General features: G+C 35.6%; 1 protein-coding gene across 1 annotated transcript in view; it reads right to left on the reverse strand.

Moving 5' to 3' along the window:
• LOC113229438 (spondin-2) overlaps positions 1 to 17,343 on the reverse strand; it is a 107,558-nt gene that overhangs the window by 41,680 nt on the left and 48,535 nt on the right. The window contains exon 2 of the mRNA XM_026463022.1: positions 1,369 to 1,645. Within this exon, the coding sequence (XP_026318807.1) occupies positions 1,369 to 1,558 (190 nt within the window). The 5' untranslated portion in view covers positions 1,559 to 1,645. The remainder of the gene's footprint in view (positions 1 to 1,368; positions 1,646 to 17,343) is intronic.

A 17,343-nucleotide genomic window follows, 5' to 3' on the forward strand; every position in this document is an offset into this window, starting at 1 on the left:
ATGGTTTGACCTACTGCCTCTCAAGCAGAGGATCGTGGGTTCGAATCCGGGCCTAAATCCCTCGCCCAAGAGGGGATCCATGCCTAGTTAAATGACGTATAAATGAGTTGATGATGATTACTACAGTGAAATGAAAAATCTATTATGAGAGGTTTCAAATAAACAATACTCAGAACAAATCTGATTCAGCATGATTCAATAACAATGACCAAATGAATTAAACATGACGATATGATTCGTTTTGCAGTAGCTACTTGATAAATTGCAGCCAATTATACCCGACGCATTTGCCAATAGCACTGGTATGGATAAATGGTTTTATATTAAATGAACTGCTGTTTATTTTTAAATTAATGGCCTTTTGTAACTATTGTGATGACTTTTCTGATGAATGAATTTTCGTTTAAAATATTGTGATAAAATAAAATTTAAAAAATTTTATAATAACAAGTGACGGGACGAATATATCGTGCGCCTTGTATTAAGGCGACACGCTTATTCATAACATTTGCAGTGTCATTCAGAGCTTTAGATCAGAAATAACTCTGGGGCACGGCAACTATGCCGTCACCCTGAGATATAAAGTTGATAAGTCTCATGTGCCTGTAATTGTATCAGCACCCTTCCAAACCGGAACGTAGTAATGCTCACATTACTGCTTGGTGGCAGAAACAGTAAGGAAAGTACTGCCTTCCCTGGATGAACTCTTTCACAAAGAGCCCTATTCCCACTAAATATGAATTACATACACTCACAATTAAGACGAGCTTTCATTTCATAAATAATTTTACCCAACTTTGCGAAGGTTGATTTAAAAGTTACAACAAAATTTAAACTTTGTAAAATTCATACCTTAATATTTTACGTTTGTGATCTAGATGTAATACCGAAAGAAGTTACATAAAAGTTTTAAGTTTAAAATAAATGCTAAGAATGTAAATTTATGTAGAAATAATTTATTCATTGTTGGTTATTGCGGACGAATTCACACAATGGCGGTAATTTATTCTGCGCCTCGCAACTTTAAAGTTGTTTAAAGTGTTCCGATGTTACAGAATGACTTTTTTGTTTGCAATTTTGCAATTATAATTTTTTTTCTTTTGCTTGGACAATTAAATTTGAGAATTGTATTTTTATCATTTCGCTATTTAACAAAATCTTTTGAACGTTGCTGAAATTTCTTAGACCGGAACCTCTTGTTCTTCACGATTGTAAAATATTTAAGAGGGATAAAATATTCCAATTACGCAAATTATCTTATTGTAGGTACTTTTCGTTTCACCGTTTTTTTTTCAATTACATTTTAATTATTAAGTATATAGCAACATTATCAATGAAATTTTAAAACAACAAAAATTATGAACTTACCATAAATCTTTGACCACTGTGCTGGTGGCCTCCAGTCCGGATAGTGTTTCGGGAATTTTTCCCGAGTCCAATACGTGTGCAGCACCATTCGATAAACTGTCATTTTGTCCGGATGGCACCCATCTGTGTCACTGGGCAGCACTGCCGCTGCAGCCAGCGGCAGTATGAACGCAAGCCACCACTGCGGCATAGTATCGATAGAATTATCGACACAGTCACAACACTAGTTCGTCATTGTGTGCCGCTGTCACAATATGTCGCGCTGTTTTCTTTGTACCTGTAGAGAAAAACAAACCTTTGAACGTTTGCCTTTGTCTTTTTGGGTAGATTGGCGAAATGTGACAGTCAAGTTAAGCTCCTTTAGAGACGTCTTGTAAGCTCTTTTATTATCAAAGAGAAACAATATGTATTTCTATTATCAAAAATACATACGCAAATATGAATTCAATTACAGATGAATGGCTTTCACCAAACTTACAGTAGAATTTATTTATTAGGCGTAATAAATATAATAATTGGTTTTAAGATAAATCCTAAATTTATGAACAAAAAATGTGATTAAAAATCGTTTAAAATTGATGTACGTATGGATATAATTCTAGAATAGTCTAGTCCTGGTCTGGATCACCATTTCTTACGTCCGTATCACTACTACCTTCGGGTCCCACACGGATGTAAGTATACATCACCAATACGGGGATTTACTTGATTTATTTTGAATATCTAAATGTTATCATGAAGAGGTCTAGAATAGTATAGTTCAAAATTCTTACACTTTCTTCACCTCATCAGTTTTACAGCTAAAGTGACATTAACTTTGACAACAGTCGAGTGGCTTGCACACAGATTTTGCATGGTGTCGCCGTCTCTGAGCTCCCGAGTTTGATTCCCGGCCGGGTTAAAGTGTGTAAACTAACTTTTCTATATTGTCTCAGGTTTGGGTGCCTGTGGTAACGTCGTTATTTCCGATTTCCATTACACAAGTGCTTTACTTACTTAGGGATCAGAACAACGTATGTGATGTCTAATATTTATTTATTTATTTTTATAAAGGTTTTCCCATCAACAAACCTGACATACTGTCAGGTCAACACTATTGCCGTACTGCTAACTTCAATTTCAACAAATGAGGAGACCAGGGAAAGAATTATCTAAATCATAGATTCTCAAACTTTGTAGCTCACCGCCCACTTAGGCAAGATAAAAAAATTCAACTCCCACCACCACAAAGAAATAATTGAAAACACGTATATTTTACGTCCGAAATAACGTTTGTTCGAATTTTCATTACGAATACTGAATTATAACGAAACAGTTGTTGTCTCAAGATATGTTGAATGTTTATCGCAAAGACAAGATTAGGTTCGGTTAGGTTAGATTAAGTTAGGTTTAAAAGAAAAACCATTTTCCTCTCAAAATGACTAGCGAGTTTATGAAATTTCGACCAAACGTTATTTTTGGAAAAGTCATTTTGGACTACTATTAGTAATCAGGTAACCTTATTTTATATTAACTTAACACAAAAAAATCACAAGGAGAAATAAAATTTATATATATACAAGAAATAAAATTTTTGTATGTAGTGTAGTTCATATAGATAATTCAGGTTTTTTCAAATTGCTTCCGAGGCCCCTAGAGCTCTTCAGGACCCACTGGGAGGTGGTAGGGACTACTTTGGGAAGCTATGATCTAAATCAACAAAACACATGTTTTGACTTAATATTGCCATCTAATTCTTTAAGCGCTGATAGTATTTAACTTAACTCAGGAAAATGCCAATAAGGTTCTGAAAAATGTGTGTTTACTTCTAAGTATAGAAATCTTGACCAGACCAGAGACTAAATAGTAGAAAAGTTATTATATAGTTAAAATATTTTTTTAGGTAAAATTGATTGTGACAACGTTGATTTTATTTCAGGCAGCATTTGCGTATGTCTTTTTTAACCAATATTTGAAAGATTTCCAAATTAAAACTTCTTTTTTCCTAAACTTTTTCTCAAGTGATTTTGGTCATTCTTACCCTGAACCCTTTCAATATCTGCGTGGATATTAGAAAATACGAAATCAATTATGAGACTGACATAATTACGCTTGAAAATTAGTTGTTCGCTTTACACAATATTTTTTTTTACTTATCAGAAGTCCGAAATGACATTTTCCAGAAATAACGTTTGCTCGAATTTCCATAACCTCGAAGGTAATTTTGAGAGGAAAATGTTTTTTCTTTTAAACGTAACCGAACCTAATCATGTCTTTGAGATAAACATCCAACATATCCTAGAAAAGCAACGGTTCCGTTATAATTCGATTTTCGGGGTAATGAAAATACGAACAAACATTATTATGGAAAAAATTAATTCGAGCTTGTGATAGGTTACCAATATAATTATGAATTATAATTAGTTAAGTTACAACTTGAAATAATTACTTAATTGATAATGAAATAATTAAGTCAATAATAATACCATTGTTGTCAGTGCAGTTGGTAATAGCGATAGTCCCGTTGTGGCGACAGGCGCTGGTTCGAGTATAGTTAGATTGAAGTAATTTTTCTTTGTGTCAATACAGACAAACTAGTGGAGTATTTTCACAAATAATATTTTTTTATAATAGCAAGTGACCGGACGAACAAGTCGTGCTCCTGATGGTAAGCGACACGCCTATACATAACAGTTGCCGTGCCGCAAACTATGTATCAATTAAATCGTAAACATCTTAGGGGCACTGCCACTGCGCCCGTCACGTTGAGACATAAGTTGACAAGTCCCATGTGCCTGTAATTTCGCCAGCACACTTACCCTTCCAAATCGGAACGCAGTAATGCTTACAAAAGAAAAGGAGCAAAAGAGATATTTAAGAGCCAATAAGGACGGCAAAATTTACGCAAAACGGCGCCGAAGTACGTTCACAGATCAAATCGAGAATATTCTTAACCCGTTCAAGGACAGTAACGGCGTTTATTGTAAAATTAAATATAAGAATATGATAGTATGGGAAACTCGTCAAGAAGGTTCTAAAACCACTCACTAGATGTGATTAGCGGTTCAGAATGCCGAAAATCCATTACATTGATCCCTAACAAAAACACATGCGAGAATGTCGACTACTCGATAACTTGACCCGTAAGGTCAGTTGGCAAAGAGCAATGCTAAGGTATGGTCGTAGGTTCAAGTCCCATCGGATCGAAAAAATGTTCTATATAATAATAATAATAATAAGGCACACACTCAACATAGCCCCGTATTAGGGAAATCCTGTGTCGCGGGTGCCATGAACATACACATGGAAACCACAAATTACACCCAAACTCACGATAGAAATAAACGTAGGCCATACATATATTTCTCCCGGCCCGGGAATCGAACCTGGGACCTCTGAAAAGATCTATGGCCACTGCGCCCGTCACACTGAGACGTAAGTTGACAAATCCTCTAAGCCTGAAATTTCACCAGTATCCTTACCCCTCAAAGTCGGAACGCAGTAATGGTTATATGTATATAAGTAATGGTTCCCTTCGACCATGGAAGCATTGCCTATTCTATGGATTACATTGACTATAGTCCGAGCACTACACATGTCTTCTTATAGTTATGTGAAACGTGTTCGATACGCATTTTTCAACAAATTATCCCCCGCCATTAGATGAAGAGAAAAATAGAGTACTAAATTTGATACAAGCGTTGTTCCAACGAAGAAATAAATAACACATAACACCTATTAGCACAAATACAAAACATTCACACATCAGTCCGGTTCGATCTTTGTATTAATAAACATAATAAGAAAACCGTTTCGCTACAGTGGCTGTGTGGTTTCTAAGTGTAGTTGCTGCCTTTCTGTGTAGTTACCGTCTATTTCTTCTCCATAACAACAGCGTACAAGCATAAGCACTAGGGCAAGAAACGTAGCGACATGTTTGTATCCGATACTACTTAAGAACTATCCATGAATGGGTGAAAAAGGTTCGAGAAGGTAGTGAGAAGAATATATGAACAGATTTATGAAACTGTAAGAGAAGCGAGAAAGGTTTGCTAGGATAGTGTTGTTACATTTATTATTACCCGACCTTATTGGAAATCCAAACACGTGAGTACTCATGTAGATATTGTCACCAATTCATCTCCGGACTAGAGGTCATTGATCGGCCTATTTCGGTCCCTTTGAGGTGAATAACGGCGACAGAATACTCGAAACATGTCTGCTTTACAGATCTACGCCTATTCATCATTCTATTCATCTTGAATAGGCTCAAATAGGGAAGCAAGTTTGTCTCTTACATTGATGAAGACTACCTAGTCATTACTCTTTAGCTTTGTGTACTGGTATTTACAAATTACACGTATTCTTATAGTGTCAACGTAGTGAGTTTAATACAACAGAACAATATATTTCCTGATATCAATGTGACAATATTAATAATAAAATACTGTTATGAAGATAATGATTGTCATTAATATAAACAATACAATAAAATTAATATTAAGTTATTGAATATTAGGATGGTAGTAACCATACTATATTCAATTATGTTTTTGTGAAATTACTCCACTCCAGATTCGAACCGATGTCTTCTACCAAACCATGCCAGACGCTATGCCAACTAAACCACGGAACGAACCAGCGGACCTCGCGAATTTCTCTATGTGCTTGTTTGTCGGATCTTGGTTTTCAACGACTTTTAGCCGTAGCGCCCTCTATGAGAAATCTATGAAAGTATTTCGTCACTTACTCCACTTGGTTGTTGTAATTATTAATACAAAGATCGAACACTAAAAAAAAACTCCATCGATCCAGATCCTGGACTCGAACCAGCGCCTTCAGCATACCGTGGCTGACGCTTTCCCAACTTTTAGTAGCAGTAGAGCTTCTTGTGAAAGAGTTCGTCCTTCGAATGAAAAACTTCCACCTTACCTATTTCTATCGCCAAGCAGTAATGTGAACATTACTGCGTTCCGGTTTGGAAGGGTAAGGGGTGTTGTTGACATTACAGGCATGTCAATTTATTTCTCAGGGTGATGGGCGCAGTGGTAGTGACCCTAAGATCTTTGCGATTTAAAGCTCTGAGTGGCACTGCAACTTGTTCATCCCGTCACTTGGTATTGTAAAAAAACTGAGTTATGGAACGAACCAGCAGACCTTGCCGAGTGAAAAAAAACTTTCATAGATTTCTCACAGATGGCGCTAGGGCATTAAAGTCGTTAAAAATAAAAAATAAAGATCTGCAACAAGCACACAGAAAAATTCGTAAGATGTTGGTTCAAAAAATTTAAGTACCAAATGGTCCTAAAAAAGCAATGATATCAGGGCCTCTACCATGAAAATACAGTGACGGTTGTCGCTAGCAACCGCGGAAATTACTTCACACTTTTGTATGAAAAATTGTATAACGCGCCTAGTGGACACAAGAAGAAGTAACATTTATGTACGAATATTTTACGCGGTCGCCAGCGAAAACTGCAATGTAAACTCATGGTAATGGTAATGTTATTAAAATTAAACTGCTATTTCTGTGAAAGAGATTCCTCTACACCGTACAATAAAAATAGATGTCTCTAAATGATGATATATATGTGTGCGGTAACAAAAGATACTGCTAGCGTTAGTTTATTTTTGGTAACCTTATTTATCTTTTGTAAAATTTATGGATCAAAAATAGAATAATACAAGTATAGCCCTGTGAAATTGTTATCATTTTACTACTAAGCCTTATATCGTTAATAATTTTCTAACTAAAAACAATTAAAAACCAAACTGTAATTATCAGTTTGCCCGGAACATTACAACACTATTATATTATTGTATTGCTTACTTCGGTCGAGCGGGAGAATAAACGCGCCTGGATTATTGCACCACTATATACCCAGTAATATACGATTGTCCGGGTGAAATATTCACCCGTTTATATGGATTTTTGGTCCGACTGTTGGTATTTTTGTTTGCAGCATATCGTTAGCCAGGTTTTTTTGGCGTCCATTGAATGCTGAATAGTGCTTCAATTTTAGGAGCTTTATTGTTTGAAAGTTTTAAAAAGATTTATATGGTTGTTTTTTTAAAACGGAGTGAATGTGGACTCATTTCTATGGTTGCATGTACAATATTTTGCTTGATATGTAGCTTATACATATTACAGTTTTCAGTACCGCATTTTTTTTCCTTTTATACCGGGTTAAACATTGTTCATGTAGTACAAAAATAAATTAAATATTCGTACATTAATAGTGATGTTTGGTTGTAAAGAGCCTCCGCACGGTCCCTAATATTACCGATCACCTCGCACGAATTAGCACGTACGTTACAAGAGAAGAGGCTCGTCTGTGGTAAGGCGTTCGTAGTGGTGCATGGATTTGGATAGATGCATAGTAAAGAGCGGGCACGGACGCGGTCGTGCGCGGTGTCATTATGCAATTGATTTATAATAATATTACTAATATAAAACAGAGCGGTGCCGGTGTGCGGTTGTAGGTGGCCGCCTTTTCAATGGGTTTAGACCAACCGTGTATTCACTCAAGATTTTACAGAGCATAAATGTTTTTGTTATGCGAAATCAACAGCGTATCATGTGCAACTTTGTTAAATATTTTTAGTTGTCTATATGTATCCAATTAACAATTCCACATCGGTAAATTAGCAATAGCTTGTGTACGTTATAAATAATACAAAAAAAAACAAAAGATACAACATGCAGACTCATTGCTAGATAACAATCCCTTTCAGGTAACATCCGCGTTAATATATAAACTTTAAAAAAATTTATTAATATAAAGATCAAACACAAAGCAAAATTCCTTCATCCTGTCAGGTCTAAGTTATTTCGCTTTATGTTCAATCTTTGTGTTAATAAATATAACAAGAATATAATAGAACAGAAAATCATTTACTCAACGAAGGCAAAAACACATAAAAGAAAAGGTAAAAATATGAAAAAAGAGGGAAAACAGATTAAAAATTAGGCTTGACAAAAAACAACTAATCATTGTATGTTACTCGGCATGCCCCGTCGAATAAGTCACCACCTCAGCATATGCGGGGCAGAGTGGGGCGGCGGTAGTATAACAAAATAAATAGTGGATCAAAACACAAAAATAATTAATATCACGGTAGTAAAATATCGTGCAATTCAATAAATATAAATAAAACAATTAATGTTTTTTTTAAGTCTCGTAATACTTGGAGCGTCAGTATGTGTATATGTCTGTGTAGGTCTCTCCCGTGGGAGGTGTCGCTTCTTAATTAGAGGGAGGATCTCATATCGTCCTTATCCTGACTAACTATCGCAACTTACTAGTTGTCTAGTACTAGTAGGTGTCTAGTACTCTAGACAAATTATTCAGACCAAAGTATTTTGGGTTTAACACTTCGCATTTTGAATTATAGCTTTTGTTAGTCTAGTGTGTTGTGGATATTCCAAAGATTCGCACGAAGCGTTATGCTTCCACATTTATATGGCTTTGGAGTAGAATTCTCTTCCTGCATACTTGTTCCTTGAACGTTATAACTTGGGCCTTTTCAAGGCGAGAGTGAATAGGTATTATTTAGGTGTCTATAGGACTCATCGTCACTTTCCATCAGGTAACATGGAGGTCAAATGCGCACTTATAACTTATGAAAAAAAAGAGTTTTATTATATTTTATAAATTGTGAATTGGTCATTTTTAGTAATAAATATAGCAGCTTTGTGCACGTCGTTCAGATTTTTTTTTTTTTCACACACTCATAGCCCTACTCATAGCATTTTACTAGTTTGAAGTTAACTGTCTTTGGCTTGGTGTTTTGTTTTGACTAAGTTTCATTGTTTTTGCTTGCAAATATTTACGTGATATTATGAAAAAAAAAAATTAATGTTATTGACATTATTTTTGTGTTACATTTTTGTATTGTTATGCACGTAAGCCCGTTATTTTAATTATTGAATACCTGTTCTGATATCTGTTCGCTGAAAAACGTACTTTACAAAGGTGTTACAGTATATTATATAAGATCGTACACCAAATTTTGGCATGCGAATATTAGGTACACATTTCTTTTTTCTCTTTTGATGTACCATGCATTTAAAGTTAAATTTATACAATAGCATAAATTACAATGAGAATTTAATTATAAATTATAAAAATAGGAAGTAAAAAAATATACATTAGTTACATTTTTCATTTTATGTTATTAAATAATTAAAAAATATTGTGGCCAGGCAGAATAATATTTCTTTTAGAAATAAACAAAACGTTTTGTGTTTTCCTTTTGTTAAATATTAATTGTGTTTTTTCCTGTACTATAAGCAATGGAATAAATCAACAATATTAATCCATTTATACGGCCCACTGCTGGGCATGGTTCTCCACTCAGGGGAGAATGGGAGTTGGTGACTTCATACGTTTTCCGTGGTTGTGAATCGTCTTCGATATTTCAAATTAAGTTTTGCACGTAAATTCTAAAAACTCAGAACTGCGATCCCGGACTCGAAAGATGCTTAAGAGGCCGTAGTTCAAAGCAATAGATTGCAACGGCTTGCGAATCTGAATAAATAAATATGAAGTAACGAACTGTTTAAGGTATGACATATTTTTATCTTATTTGTAATGAAATAAAGCTCAAATTGTCATAGAAACTAGAGGCATAACATTTTTCATAAATCACTAGAAAAATTTCCTTAGTCTAAACACATAAATTTCGGGTAACCACCCCACCTTTCAAAGACAATATGGTGTTTAATCCACCTAACCTCGGCTCAAAAGAAAATCAGAGCTATAAAGTACATAGAGTACAGGGGTAGTCATAAATATTCCATTAGTTTCCCCGTCTTTACGGAGAAAATGGGTAGACAAATTTTATGGAATCTTTTCCATTGGTGGGGTTCATGATGCCCTTGTACAAGTAGTACAAACAATATTAGATAGAAGCTTTAAAACATCAAATAATTTGCGTATCTTTTTGGATGTCTTTGTGCAAGATAACATAACTAAAAAAGTCATTAAAAACCCAAAAACAAAAATGTACAACAAGCACATAGGAAAATTCGTAAGGTCCGCTAGTTCGTTCCGTGACTTAGTAGGCGTAACGTCTGCCACGGGTCGCTGGTAGACGTTGGTTCGAATCCGGCCGGATCGAAGGAGTTTTTTCTAAGTGTTCGATCTTTGTATTAATAATTATAACAAATTAATTGAGTAATATCACAAAAATAATTAAATATCACGGTGGTCAAACAACGTGACATTTAATAAATTTAAAAAGATAGTATATGTTTCCTGCTTTAATGCAGTAAAGCTAGTAACGGAAGATCAGCTGGATAAAAAGCTAATTTTTAACAAGCATGTGTTCTGAAAACGTATTGTTCAATATCACCCTTTATGTGGTTCCAGCAATGTAACAAGACCAAGTATTGAGCAGCAGTAGAGCTCTTTGTGAAAGGTTCGTCCAGGAAAGTACTGCCACCCATTTCTGCCGCCAAGCAGTAAAGTGAACATTACTGAGTTCCGGTTTCGAAGGGCAAGGGTGCTGGTCAAATTACAGGCATATGGGACATATCAACTTATGTCTCAGGGTGTCGAGCGCAGTGACTGAGCCTCTCAGATCTTTGTGGTTTAAAGTTCTGAGTAGCACCGCAACTGTTATGGACAGGGTGTCGCTTACCACCAGGCGCACGACTTGTTCGTCCCGTCCCTTAGTACTATAAAAAAGTATGGTAACTCCATACAAAGGTAGCAGCGTGGCTTGTATGTGCACGCGCCCGCCGTGTGCCGTGTACAGATGCACACATTCGCATAATCTCGCGACGAACTTGCGTTGCATAACACTGGTCCTCGCAAAGCGTCTTTTATTATTATGCGAATGTATGCGTACAGTAAACGGCGCGCGGCGGTCGCGCGCACATACAAGCCATTCTGTTACTTTGTACAGAGTTAACATACTTCTTTCATTTCACCATGGCTGCTATGTTTGTATGGAGTTACCAAACTTGTTTTATTATACTATGGTTTCAAGTTTAGATTTAACAATAAAATGTCACCAAAATATCTAAAGTTGGGATTTTTTTTTCTCTCTTCATGTAATGGCGCACAAGCGGGAATTTAACAATATTTTTGTTGTTGTTATGTTGGTACCACGTACGTACTAATGCCAACTTAGTAATATTTGTTAGGGTTGCCAACATGTATGCAAGATAAACTTTCACCACGGACTGGCTATAGACATCTGGGCATTAACGTCGGATTTCATAGTCATAATCATATCATTTACTGCTATTTGTTTTGTGTGGTACAATAGGTCTTAAAGCTATTATTACATTCCAACATAAACCCTGTAAGGGCACTGCAGTTAACTTACTTCATTATACTAATATTAATACTAATAGGTACACATAAATTCATGCCAACTTAACTTACTATACTGTACACATAATATCATGTACTTTTATTATCGAAATACTCTTTTAGGTCATAGAAACAGTTCGAGAGCAAGTAACTTTTCAGAGCGTTTGCGAACATATAATTATTTTCAATGTTTCTTATTCTAAGAGGTATTTTGTTATAGACTCTTATGGCCATATTGTGTGTACCCGAGCGAACAATTTCTAAATTTGTAAAAGAACCAATCAATTTGTTTCGCGGTCTCAAATCACCTCTTTCTTGTCCAAACAAGTGCCTGTATTTTCTTACAAACTTACCAATTTCAAATACATATTATATTGATGTCAAAGTCAAAACGTCCAAACTAGAAAAATGTGGTCTACAAGTATCTGTTTCCGTTATGTTTGCCAATACTAATGCATTTCTTCTGCAGAATAAAGAGGCTGCTGGCATGAGCACTATTACCCCACAAAATGATACCATAAGTTAGCGAAGCTTGCGCATAGGCGTAATATGCAGACAAAGCGGTTTTTAAATTTGTACATTTTTTAAATTCGTATAGAGCGTATGTGAACCTAGATGATTTTCCAGACACCTTATCTACATGGCATTTCCAATTAACTCCTAAGTCAATTTCTAATCCTAATAAATTACACGAATCTACAGATGTTATTTTACTATTTTCATATGACAAATCGATTTTCATTGGTGGTTTTTGATGTGGTTTTACTTGGATTAAATTAGTTTTCGTAAAGTTTAATATTAAATTGTGATCGGTTTACAAGTTTGTACAACTGCCTCCGTGGCCGAACGGTTACCATGCCGGACTGCCACGCAGAGGTCCCAGGTTCGATTCCCGGGCCGGGAAAAATAGTTGTATGGCCTACAATTATTTCTCTCGTGACTTTGGGTGTAATTTGTGGTTGTCTATGTGTGTGTCCATGGCACCCGCGACACAGGGTTTCCCTAGTGCGGGGCTATGTTGAGTGTGTGCGTTATTTATTATTATTTATTATTTATTTGTTTTAATGTAATATCAAATTTTTGTTTTAATTCGTCATTATTATTTCGTTGAAATATTATAGTAATGTCATCTGCGTAAAGTATGGTTTTGTCATCTAAAAGTTTTGGCAAATCATTCATATATATTAAAAAAAGGATACAGCCCAAAACACTACCCTGTGGTATTGAATTTTTTACTACTTTTTTCTGTGATCGGTAAACTGTTAAATATTTTTTACAAAAATCGTAGTGATCTATACGAATTGTTCTCGATTCTGCAAGTATGATAGAAACCAAAAGTCTCCTAGATGTTTTCGAAAGTAATCGTATATGGATTTTGCAGAGCTATCTCCTCAATAACTTCAACGAATCGCCTCATTTGTGTCGTCAAATTTATATGTATAAGTTAGTCTTTATTACCGCTAATATTATTCCATGCGGTATTTAGATATTTTAGGTTTACATTGTAGGCCTATCTAGGCCTTAACCATGACATAATAAGATTATCATATTCGCATAAACTCGCGGTGCAGTCGCGTCGCATTGCGTATATTGACACTTGCACAGCACTTACCGAATATGAGCAGAATGAGGACTTGTGCCAATTGCAAATTGTACAAGTCTAGAATTGTACGCAGAACGAATCTGCACGAACTACCAACTTTACCAATTAAATAATTGCACGTGTGGCTCACAATTCGAATGAGCAACATTTATAAGTGAACTAGTGCTTCAAAATGGATTCACTCCCGTGTAATAGTTCAAGTCTACGGCGTGCACAGGGTACTTGGGTTGTCATAAATATTGCATGGGCGCTCTGTGTTTGACGTCGTGATTTTTCCCAATATTCCAAAGGTTAACGCGGCAAAATTTAGAATGGGTTTTTATGCGGTCTGTATTTAACTGACAGGGTCCTGAAAATATGCTCCTTTGTTTTGAACAGAGGAGAAAATTCAATATTTTTGAAATAAATTGAATTTTTTTTAAAGATTTTAAGACTGCTGTGGTTGTTTAATATGTTAAAAGTAAAATTTAGGGATATTCAAGACTAGATTAACTAAGCATTTGTTAGACAAACACGTAATGTCAGTCGCTTCATCGTCGCTTAACATTCGTCTATTTTGCATTTGAAAAAAAAAAATATTGTGGTGTCTAAGAATAAAGGGGCGCTGCGGTCCGCCTGCGCCCGCTTCCGCCATTACGACGTTAGATCTCGGTATGAACGGACGTTTGCACATGCACCATAACACCAAACTGACATTGTTTTATTAAACCATCTCTGTACAATTTTTTTTAAAGGCTAACCCATTGCAGGTTGATGACTTCACACTTTTTTCTAAGTGAACGTTTCGTCACGATGCTTTTCTTCACCGTTAGAGCAAGACATTGTTACTAAATACTTACAAATACACGAATTTGGGAGTTAAAGTCAAAGGTATTTATTGAAACAGGGATCCGAACTATAGATCAATTGAAAAGCAACTGAAATTCAACTATTCCCATGTAAAACATTGCAAATTAGGTAATAAAATAGTTCAAATGAAAACTATAGTTCATATTCTAAAGCTTTTCCAGTTTTCGATCAAGCGAACGCCATTAGAATCCGTATAATAATTAAAACCGGAAACAATTAGTGAAAACAAATCCACTATTAATTTGCCAAATGGAACCGAACGAGTGAGTTCATAGTTTTATTACTTCCGTAACAAGCAAAATAAATTAAAAGCATTCTAGTACTGACTACGAGCATTCACGTGTACATACATATATTTAAGGTGTCACTACACTTCTCAACGCTTGAGCCGGTCATATAAAAAATTATGTCCATGAATAAGAGCGAAAACGATGTTCCGCTACCTGGAGTAATATTCGACCAAACTAAAAAACAATCTCAAGTATGAAAGCTTCATTCGAGTATTACTTATATCACAGTAACTGTTTCGGTCGGATGTCGGACAGAGATGGCCTTTACGTTCGATTCGGATATTGTTATCCAACAGCGTTTATGGAGTTAGTCGGTGAAATAGATTATAAGACAAATGAAAATCCTTTTATGTACATTCTTAAGACTTTAGAGGCCTAACGCATGGGAGTGCATTAGGTTTGCATTAAAATAAATTAATAAAATTGAACAAAATCCGGATTTTATTTAAAATAATAAGAGATTTCCATATTGCATTCTTGTTTTGTAAACCATGAGACGTTCGGTAACTTTCATTCGATAACTGGTTCTGAATCACGTGTGTAGCCTTTACTGGTCGAGAAATTCGAGTAATTGTACGGGTGTGGCGTCATTTCATTCTGGTTTCGAATACGACAGTATAACATTCGATTAAGGTGTAGTGAATAAAAATGAAAAAAAAAAATATCGGTCGACAATTACTTATCGTAAAGTTCTGAATCGATCCCCTGCTCCGACTGCCGACGCAAAACGCAAGACTTTTTCGCTTTTTCTGAACGGCTTAATGCGATTTCGTGTTGTAAAAGTGTGGTGACACCCTTTGGATTATTATTGAGAAATTATAACAAAGAATTACCTCAAATTCGTTTCATGGTGTCTGAACAGTACCTAAATGAAAGTAATAATCAAATTAGGATATTTTGCTTGTACAGTCGGTGCCTCAATATATCTGACCCCTTAACAGCCCTTTTGTTTTGAGAGCATGGTACACATTTAATAGAAAATTTTTAAATGAATTTCATCTGTAAAATAAAACCTAAACGTTGGAGTTTTGGTTAAAAATCATCATATTAATTTAGACTATTTCATTAAAAAACGTCAGTGAGTTGTACATAAATAAATTTTACAACTGACAAGGTAAGGATTCATTTTGTTTAACACTTCACACTATCTGCTTAGAACCAAAAGGTTCTTTACAGGGTCAGGTATCTTTGGACACCGACTTTACTTCTCCTATTTAAATACGGAGTATTAATTAATTACATTTGAACTAGTCTTTAGCCAACTGCTTACTACATAGTACAGTCAGTGCATTTAAAATGAGTCTTTTATTTTCAGTTAGTGTAATTACTATCTTCTTATTCAGTTTTTAGGTATCAGCGAATGTTAACGTATTCGTTCCGAATCCGAGACTATATAAATCTAGAAAATTCGGACCGACTTCGGATATCGTTTGTGCACTTAGAGATAAAGTGATCCCTGTGACATTTCGGACCGTCAACTCTCGTACTCGGACCAGGGGGTCTACTTTCGATCTCCGTACGACATCCGCCCGAAGAAGCTTCATTCGCATCACGCGTCTTTTCATTTGATCAAGTATTGCTTATTCGGCAGCAATTGTTTCGGACGGATGTCGGACGGAGATCGAGAGCAGACCCCCTGATACGAATCGGACGTAGTGCGCATACGCTCTTACACATTGGAAATAAAATATTTTTTGGATATAATTCTCTCATGAGTCAGCCGTGACCATGGGACCTGTAAAAGACCCGAAACGGGATTTAAATGCGAAAACAGTTTCATTTTCAATATTATCTTCTTATCTTTTTCGAATTCATTCTAGAACAAAGAAAAAGTATGTACTACCTACTATATGTCTAAAAGTTTCATTGTTAACCGGTCAACCGTGACCATGGGACAACGTCGGTTTGTTTGAAAAAACAAATATACGCTATTTAAATCCAGAAAAATAGTTTCATTTCCTATGTGTAACAATCGCGAAAACCTAAGAGCTCGATAGTTTCATTGTTGTTTAAGTTTCAAACGTTGTAGCTAAATACGTTTAGAAATTTAGTAGGTAAAATATTTAAGTTTAACATTTAAATATTAAGCTTCAAAATGGACGCCATTCAACATTTCGTCGGGGATAGGCAATTACGCGTAAGGGCGCGATCCCATTATGTCGTGCAGTTTAAAGTAACGTGGCTTGTGTATTTACATGAAGTTGTTCACATATAGAACAACATGATTAACTGTCCTTCACGACTTTTTTGACGTTACGACGACAGATTGTCGTGACAATGGGAAGAGCTAGAACGACGGTCGTCAGACGATAACTAAATCTTCACCACAAAAATGAGTAGACAATTAATTGCAGCTTCAAACTACTCTGTCGTGCAAACGACAAGGCGGCTGCCGTGAACCGATAAATTGTCGTCACGATCTAGTGAGAACAGCTAGACGCGACATATCGTTCGACGATAAAATAATCGTCCACGACACAGTCGTCCAATGATAAATAAAACTTTACGACATATTGGGAATGCGCCCTAACTAGCATACGTTAAGAAGTTGCCATTTCGGTAAATTAGTGGCCAAATCACATCCGCGTAATAGTCGTGACAACCAAATTAGCCTTATTTACTGGAATATATTATTAGCAGTCCGTAAATAACTAAAATTAATGCTTACTGTGCAACAATTGAAGTCGTATTCTAATTTCCATTATTAATTAATAATAAATTTTACTTAATAAAAAATCATATTGTTAAAATAAAATAATTAGGGTGGTTTGCATTAATATTAGACATAACTGGTTGATGACTGTACCACCTCAGTCAACCGTGACCACCTGTAAAGGAACCGAAACGTTGGTTTGTTTGAAAATATACGCGACTTAAGTCCGGAAAAATAGTTTAATTTCCTAAGTGTTACAATCGCGAAAACCTAGGA

This window comes from Hyposmocoma kahamanoa, unplaced genomic scaffold, assembly GCF_003589595.1.
Source record: "Hyposmocoma kahamanoa isolate Upper Pololo Valley unplaced genomic scaffold, ASM358959v1 62, whole genome shotgun sequence".
Classification (NCBI taxonomy): domain Eukaryota; kingdom Metazoa; phylum Arthropoda; class Insecta; order Lepidoptera; family Cosmopterigidae; genus Hyposmocoma; species Hyposmocoma kahamanoa.